The 7,721-nt window shown below is 70.4% G+C and overlaps 1 protein-coding gene across 1 annotated transcript; it reads left to right on the plus strand.

The window, feature by feature from the left end:
• Positions 1 to 813: 813 nt before the first annotated feature.
• On the plus strand, positions 814 to 7,450 carry MNEG_10607 (putative Histone-lysine N-methyltransferase, H3 lysine-9 specific SUVH4; the record flags this gene model as incomplete). The annotated part of the gene is made up of 14 exons (XM_014040921.1): positions 814 to 928; positions 1,189 to 1,262; positions 2,467 to 2,745; positions 3,034 to 3,168; positions 3,402 to 3,473; positions 3,798 to 3,955; positions 4,248 to 4,386; positions 4,707 to 4,815; positions 5,273 to 5,322; positions 5,584 to 5,629; positions 5,959 to 6,089; positions 6,374 to 6,469; positions 6,744 to 6,842; positions 7,334 to 7,450. The coding sequence occupies 14 exons, from the start codon at positions 814 to 816 to the stop codon at positions 7,448 to 7,450; spliced, it is 1,620 nt and encodes a 539-aa protein (XP_013896375.1).
• Between the last annotated feature and the right edge of the window lie 271 nt (positions 7,451 to 7,721).

Below are 7,721 nucleotides of genomic sequence, written 5' to 3' on the forward strand. Positions count from 1 at the left end.
CGCCCGATCACAATTGATCGCGAGTGAAAGATACACCTGCATGTCGATAGATTATGTATACTGCGCGCCTGTATTCGCGCAGTTTCAAGATGTGTAACACCTAGCGCGTATCACAGATCAGACGCCACCCATTGTGCTAGCCCTTTCACGTAAGGTGTGAGTTGTCCAATGCAGCTCCTTAGTGCACGCGGCTGGTTGATATGCCACCGCGCTATTCTGAGTCGGTTGGTGCAGGTGTTGCCAGCTGCGCAGCGAACGGCGCGGCACTCCACTGCTGGTGACAACCTGTCAGCTCCGACACACCGTCCGCCGCAGTAGTTGCCCCTCACAACACCGCACGCGTCGCCCCGCCAATCCCGCTCTGCCAGCTTCACCGCAAGCGGCTCCCATGGCGGCGGCCCAGCCGCAGCAGCTGGTCGGGCGGCGCGTCAGAAAGTACTTCAGCGATCCCCCGGGGTGGTACCTGGGCACTATCACATCTTACGCCAAGGGCCCACGCTGGTGAGCAGGCCACGCAGATCGGCAACTGCAACAAGCAAAAGCTGCACGGCGGCGGCGGGCACGCTGCAGGAGCGGACGCGCGACCCGCGCGCGGCAGCCTGGGTGGATGCGGTGCCGCGCACGCCCCTCCGCGGCCGCGCGAGCGCTCGTCACCCGCGTACTAAAGCTGACGCGCCGGCCAGCCGCGCCAGCTTCCGCGTCTCGGCTGGCCGAGACGCACGGCTGGCCGAGACGCACGGTCCAGCCGCGCACCCTGCTCAGCATCCACGCCGTCAGCTCGTTAGCCAGATTGTGATGGGCTGCCCTGCAAAAATGGCTGGTGCCGCCAGGTTCAAGGTTCAGTATGACGACGGGGACGAGGAGGAGCTGAGCATGAGGGAGGTCAAGCCCCTGCTGCAAGAGCGGGCCGGCGCCGCGGCCGCCGCAGGTGAGCCGGCCAGCCCGCGGCGCTGGAGGCTTCGGCCGGGCGGGGCACGCCCACCGCTGTCAGAGGATCAAGCGGATGAGGACGCTCTGCGACGCCGGCACACGCTCGAGTGGGGGCCGCAGGGTGGCGCGGCGGAGCCGGCTCGAGCAGAGCCGAGGAGGCCGGTGCGCACGGCAGGGGGTCGCGTCGGGGGTGTCAGGTTGCCGTGCGCTTTGCGCAAGCTGGACCCCGGCACTGCTGCGCCGCCCGCGCACTCGCAGGGGATGAGGACGCAGCGGGTGGAGATAAGAGGGACCCGCTGACCCAGAAGCCGACGAGCCATGCGGGCAGCAAGGTGGGTTGGGCTGCTTTGTGCACAAGGCGGAGGGTTCTGTTGCAAGAGGGGTGTGAGGGAAGGGAGGCGGCGCCGCGCGCTTTGCTGCTGGAGGCAGCCGCTGGCGGGAGCTGCTGGCAACGGGCCCGCCGGCGCCCTGACTGCAGAAGCGCCACGCAGCAGCCTTTGAAGCACGCAGCATGTGTCAGCCATCGGAGTGGTGGTCACCAACGCTGACCCCTCGTTGCCCGCTGCCCCGACCCTAAACGTGCGCGTCCAACAGAAGCGGCCCGACGCCCGGTCGAGCGGCGCCGGCCCGGCCGGCGGCGCCGACTGCGCCACCGCGCCAGACCAGTTGAAACAGGCCAAGCGGCCGCGGTCCGCGCCGCTGTCAAAGCCGCTACCTGCCCCGCTGCAGGGCGGGGCCGGCGGCACGGCCATGGAACAGCAGGGCGGCGGCGGCGGTGGCGGCGGGGGCGGAGGGGTTGCGGTTGCAGTTGCAGTGCGGGCTGCTGCGGCGGCGGCAAAAGGGGGCGCCGGCGTTCAGCAGACAGAGACACAGCAGGCCGCGCAGACGGACAAAGAAACGGCCAGGAAGACGGTGGGTGGGTCTGGATTCGCACGCAAATCTACATCGGGGCGGACAGCCAAGGCCGCGGGCGGGCCAAGCGCAGGCGCCATTACAGGCGTGGCAGAGGCGGCGGCAGCGGCGGTGGCGGCGGCAACACATGCAGCGGCGACGACTGCGCCAGCGTTGGCGGCGCCGCAGATGGCGGCAGCCGAGGCAGCGGCTGTCGAGGCAAAGGCGGCGGGTGCTGCGAGGGAAAAGAAGGCCAGGAAACGGGGCAGGGACGAAGGCGCAGGCGGTAAGGGAGATGTGGCGGCAGCAGGAGAAGCAGCAGCAGCAGGGGCAGCAGCAGAGGGAGCTGCGGCAGCAGCAGCAGCAGCAGCAGCAGCAGCAGCGGCGGCAGCAGCGGCAGCAGCGGGCAATGGGAAGCAGCAGCGGGGCCGGGGAGAGGCCCAGCCAGGGAAGCGGAAGCAGAGGGCTCCACCGGCCGGCCAGGAGCAAGCGGCGGCGAATGGGAACGGCAGCAGAGAGCAGCAGCAGACAGCGGCACCGCGGCAGCGGCAGCAGCGGCAGCAGCAGCAGAAGCAGCGGCAACAGCAGGCACCCAAGCCACGCGGCGGCACCTCGGCAGCGGCGAAACCTGCGACGCGCACCCAGCCGGTGGCGAAGCGCCCCCGCCGGCCTTCCGCCGGCCCCGCTGCCGCCGCACAAGGGGGGCGAAGGCCGCACACCAAGCAGGCGGCCGCCGCGCCCGCGGCCGACGCGCGGCGCCACAACACCAACGCGCCGCCGGCCGGCCTGGGGATCTCGGAGGAGCTTGCGGCGGCGGTGTTTGGGCAGGATGCGCCCGAGTGGCAGGTGGACGGGGATGATCTGGAGACGCTGTCTTTTGATAGCGAGGAGGCCCTGAAAAAGCACCTGCAGGCGAATGAGAAGGTGCGGGGCGGCCAGCGCAGGCGGGACAGGGGATGCGGCTGCAGGGAGTAGGGGTTGATTAATTGGCCCGTGCGCCCGCGGCAGGCAACGGGGTTCTGTTCGGCGAACCTTCTGCACGCCGCTGCGTCGGCGCGGAGGGGTGCGGCTGGGTCGCGTCGCAGCCGCGCGCTCGGCGCCGCCTTTGGCAGCACGCGTGGCTGTCGCTGTCGGCATTGTGCTCTCGATCATGTTGTTTGATTTATTCATCGCAACACCCCAAAGCACGTAAACAAACTTGGCGTTTCGCAGGTGCACCCAGAGGGCCAGGAGCCGTACCGCGCGCTGGGCCTGCCCGTGTGCCTGGATGAGGGGGGCGGCGGCGGCGAGGCGGCGGCGCGCGCGGTGCAGGTGGCGCACGACCACTTTTACCGCGAGTGGCGCCTGGTGGGTGGGGCACCTAGGGCGGGGCGGCCTGCAGGGGAGTGCTCGGAAGGGCGGGGGACGGCTGGCGGGCTGCGATGGGCTGCATCACTTGTGGCACAGAACGTGAGGGTTGCGGGGCAGCTGTCAATGTCTTCGAGCGCCTCGGGGCCGCAAGGCGGCGCCGCCCTTTGCCCGCCCGCCCGCCGAGCCGTGGCGAGCTGCCCCTCGCCCGCTGCACTGCCCGCCGCGCCAAGGCGGTGACCACTGAGAACGAGCGGGTGGCCCGGGAGCAAAGGCGGCGCGATGACGAGGACGAGGCACTCAGGGTGAGGCGCGGCCCTGAAACCCCCCCCCCCCATGAGGCAGCGCCGCGCGTCGCCGCCGCGTGCGGCAGCCGCGCGCGGCGCGGCTGCGTGCGGTGCGCGCGACGCCTCAGTGCACAACGCAGGGATGGGGGCCCATTTTGCGGCGCAGCAGCTTGTCTGCGCACCTTGTGTGTGTGCTCCACACATCCCTCACACATGTACACACACACACAAAAATCTATGCACACGCCAACACACACACACACACACATTGACACACAGCAACCAAAAGATTGACCCTACGACGCTCGCCCCGCCTCGGCTCGGAATGGCCCCCCGTCGCAGGCGGAGGGCAAGCGGCCGCCGCCGCGCAAGGCGCTGTCGCGGCGCCCCGACCGCGTCGCGGAGAGCAGCATGCTGGGCCGCGTGGCCGGCAAGGAGCCGCGCGCGGTCAACCAGCAGCACCTCTTCGGCCACGTCCCCGGCATCCCCGTCGGCTTCAAGTGAGCGATCCCACTCTTGCTCGGAGAGGGGTCCGCGGGCGGCATACAATCTATCCACTGAAACAAACAGCCGGCGCGCACTCTGCACACTTGCGGGGCCGAAAGCCACGCGCAGGCCATGCATCATGCCACAACCCTGTGCCACCAGCTCTAGGCCCCTCCCATACACTCTGACTCCAGCCGCAGCCGCGCCCTCAACCCCATCCAACCCTGCCTTGTGTGCACCCTCATCCAACCCCGCCTTTTGTGCACCCCACGCGCCGCCCGGCCACCCCCCGCCCCCCCCCCCCAGGGCGTTCCTGCGGAGCGAGGCGCTGGTGGTGGGCCTGCACCGCTCGCCCCTGGCCGGCATCGTGGCCGTGCCCGCCAACGAGGTCAGCGGCGGCGTGGGGACGGGGCGCGGGGCGTCTGGCGGGGGGCGCGCGGCGCAGGTCGCGCGGGCGCGGGCGCGGCGCGGGCAGTGCAAGCACGGGGCGCGCCCCGGTGCGGCTCCCCCGGCCAGGGCGCACCCTGCCGCTGCCACCATGCCGCGAGGGCCCTCGGGCGGCCGCGGCCGGAAGCAACCGCGCCCCACCGCAAGAATGGCTCCTGGCAGTCGGCAGCACCTGCCCGCCCGCTCGCCCCTGCTTCGCGGCGATCCCGGCCCCGGCTTCCGCCCGCCCGCCTCTGCCAACACTCTCTCTCTCTCTCTCCGACCCTGCGCACTCGCGGCAACCTCCCCCCGCCCGGCTGCACGCGCGCGTGAGCGCAGGTGAAGCGCGCGACGGGCGGCAAGCTGGAGGTGGCTGTGGTGTGCAGTGTGGTGGTCAGCGGGTCCTACGAGGACGACAGCGACGGCATCGACGAGCTCGTCTACACGGGTGGGCTGCTTTCTCGGTTCTTGCACGCCTGCTGTGGGGCAGCCGGTCGAGCTCGAGTTGAGGCGGGCGGCGGCGCCACGCACCGGGTTGGGTTCCTCATGCGCAGTGGGGCAGCGAGTTGGACTCATCCGGGGCGCAAGGCGGGTGGGGCCACCGTCTGAGCGCTTGGGACGCGGGCGGCCGCGCCACCAGGAATGTCAGCGCACGCGCGAACGCACGCCGTGAGCAAGGTGTGAGGCCGGGGTTTTGGTGGCGAGGGAACCAAGGGCGTCCGTGGCAAGACGGGCGTCGAGGGCAGGGTGCATTATCGGGTTGTGGGAGAGGTGCGGACAAGGAGTGTGCAGGATGGAGTTGAGCAGTGGTTGTGCCCGGCCTCGACAGAACCCCCCCCACCCTGCGCTCGACAGCTGGGGCTGCTCTATGCCTCAACACCCCGCCCCGCCCCCCGCCGCCGCAGGCGCGGGCGGCAATGACCTGCTGGGCAACAGGCGGCAGGAGGCGGACCAGGTGCGGGGCCGCCGCTTTGGGGCCGCCGACGGCGACTCACCCTGCAAGATCTCGCGGCACCGAGATCTCTCAACCCTGCTGGGGACCAAGGCTTGTTACCTTTTATGCCAGCAAGACTGGTGGCGGCCAAAGGCGCGGTGATCTTGAGAGTCATGGATGCCCGCCGCAGAGTTGTGAGGTTTACGCTGCCGCAAGGAAGCGGGCGGCCGGCCGCCGCGACGCTCCGACCTGCGCCTTTTCTCGCCCCCTTGCCCTCTGCAGCACCTGTGCGGCAGCAACCGCGCGCTTCTGGCCAACATTGCCCTGGGTGAGCCCTGGTGGACCGCCTGCCCCGCGCCGCGGCGCCCCCAGCGGCGGCCATGCCGTTGCGCAGGCCCCGCAGCCGCGATTCTCGGGGCGCGCTCGCGTGCTGCGGGCACACCCGCGCTCCCACCCCACAGCCCGGCCGCAACCCCTCTCCTCTGAGCCCTCCGCGCCCCAATTCCCAACTCCTGGTCTCTCCCCCTGCCTGTTCTTCCACTGGCGTCCTCGTGCGCTGCCCCAAACCCTCGCCCCCTGAACCCCCAGCTCCCCGTGTGCCCATACTGAGACCCCCGCCGTCTTCCGCGCCCCCACCCACCCCCCGCTCCCGCGCAGGCGTCCCCGTGCGCGTGACCCGCAAGAACCTGGACAGCGGATCCTTTGCCGGCGCCATTTTCGTGTACGACGGCCTCTACAGCGTGGTGGGCGTCAAGGGGCGCAAAGGCGTGGAGGCGAGGGCGACGCCGGTCTCTCCCCGGGCTACGTGGGCTGTTTGAAGGGCAGGGGATCATGGGCCGCCTGCTGTGCGGGCGACGCCCGCGGGGCGGCACGGCGGCGCGCTCGGAGAAGCCGCAGCGCCCCCGCCGCTCCGGCAGCCGCGGCGCGCCAGCCGTGCCGACAGCTGTCCTTCCCTCGCTCGCGCCGCCGCCCTCGCGCCCGCGGCCGCCCCTCGTGCACCGCCCATCCCTCGCCCCGGCCGTCGCCCTGGCCGCCCTCTCGCGCCCCGTGCGCCTCCCCCCGCCGCCTGCAGGTGTCGTACTGCAAGTCCAAGGGCCGCGGCGGCCACGTGGTCTGGCGCTACCTCCTGAAGCGCCGCGGCGGGCAGCCAGAGAGCATTTCCAAGCCGGTGCGCGCGGCCGCGCCCCCACCCCTGCTCCCGGAACCGTCACCCATCCCACCTTGCACCGCGCCGCGCCTTGCCCCGCCGCCTGCGACCCGTGTGATGCGTCCCTGCTGCGCTGGGCCCTGTCAATGAGGTCAGTCCGGTGCCGGGTCATGCTCTCCTTGCGGGGTGCAACGCGTGCCCCTGCAGCTGCGAAGGCAATGAGTCGGCGCCCTTCCGTCGCAAGCTTCGACTGCGCTGTCCCCGCGAACGCACGTCTCCTTCCCATCAACCACAGATCAACTTTGGCCAGGGCTTTGGCGGGGGTGTGATAAGCGCGGCGCCGGACGCGTCCCTCAGGAACCGCCCCAACGTCGTCTGCAGGGACCTCTCAAAGGTGCGGCGGCTGGCGCGGCCGCGGCCCCCAGGGCGCGCCCGCTCGTTGCTGGGCGCACCCCTGCACCGCGAATCGCTCTTGGAGCCTACAGAGTGGCTCAATGGCAAGCGTGCTGGCCAAAGCTGATCACAATTGGGAGAGAAGCTCTGGAAAACTTCAGAGCGGAACGCGCCTGCGCCACTAATTAATTTATCTGGGGTTTGAATGATGGCACGCGCTGCTGCGGGGTTTGCTCCTGCCCCCCCCCTTCCCGAACCTTGCGCCGCAAGTCATGTGAACCGTTTGACTCGGCCTGGGCACGAGCAGACAGGCCTGCGCCGCCGCCCCCGCGGCCCCGCCCGTGCCGCCTTCGCGCGCCGACCCGGCCTGCTGACTGCCGTGGCCAATGCTGACACGGCCGGCTGCGTGCACAACCCCAGGGCCTAGAGCGGCCGGGGTTGCATTTGCCAGATTGCTGATTTGCTGATCTGCTCAATCGCTCTTGCTAACAGGGCCTGGAGCGGCTGCCCGTGGTGGTGGTCAACGAGGTTGACCGGGAGCTGCCGCCGGGGTTGGACCCTCGGGAGGACGCTGAGTGGATAGTGGACGACAAGCCAGAGGCGGGGTGAGGGCCCGCTGGCCGGGGTGGGGTGTGTGGAGGGTGGGCGCGCGTGTCCGTCTGTGCATGTGGGTGCGTAAGCATGCAGCTGTGTGTATGAATGTGCGTATCCTTTTGTGTGCGTACCGTATGTGGTCAGATCTGTTCACTCAAAATTGCCCAGCTGCACAGAGCTACCTGCAGCTTCGTTGTTGAACCTTTTCGACGGCTGCGTCTCCTGGCTCCCCCGCGGCGCTGACGCCCCCTCCCTCGCCACGCCCTCTTACGCGCCCTCTCTCCGC

The sequence above is a fragment of the Monoraphidium neglectum genome (genome assembly GCF_000611645.1).
Source record: "Monoraphidium neglectum strain SAG 48.87 unplaced genomic scaffold scaffold02387, whole genome shotgun sequence".
Taxonomy (NCBI): domain Eukaryota; kingdom Viridiplantae; phylum Chlorophyta; class Chlorophyceae; order Sphaeropleales; family Selenastraceae; genus Monoraphidium; species Monoraphidium neglectum.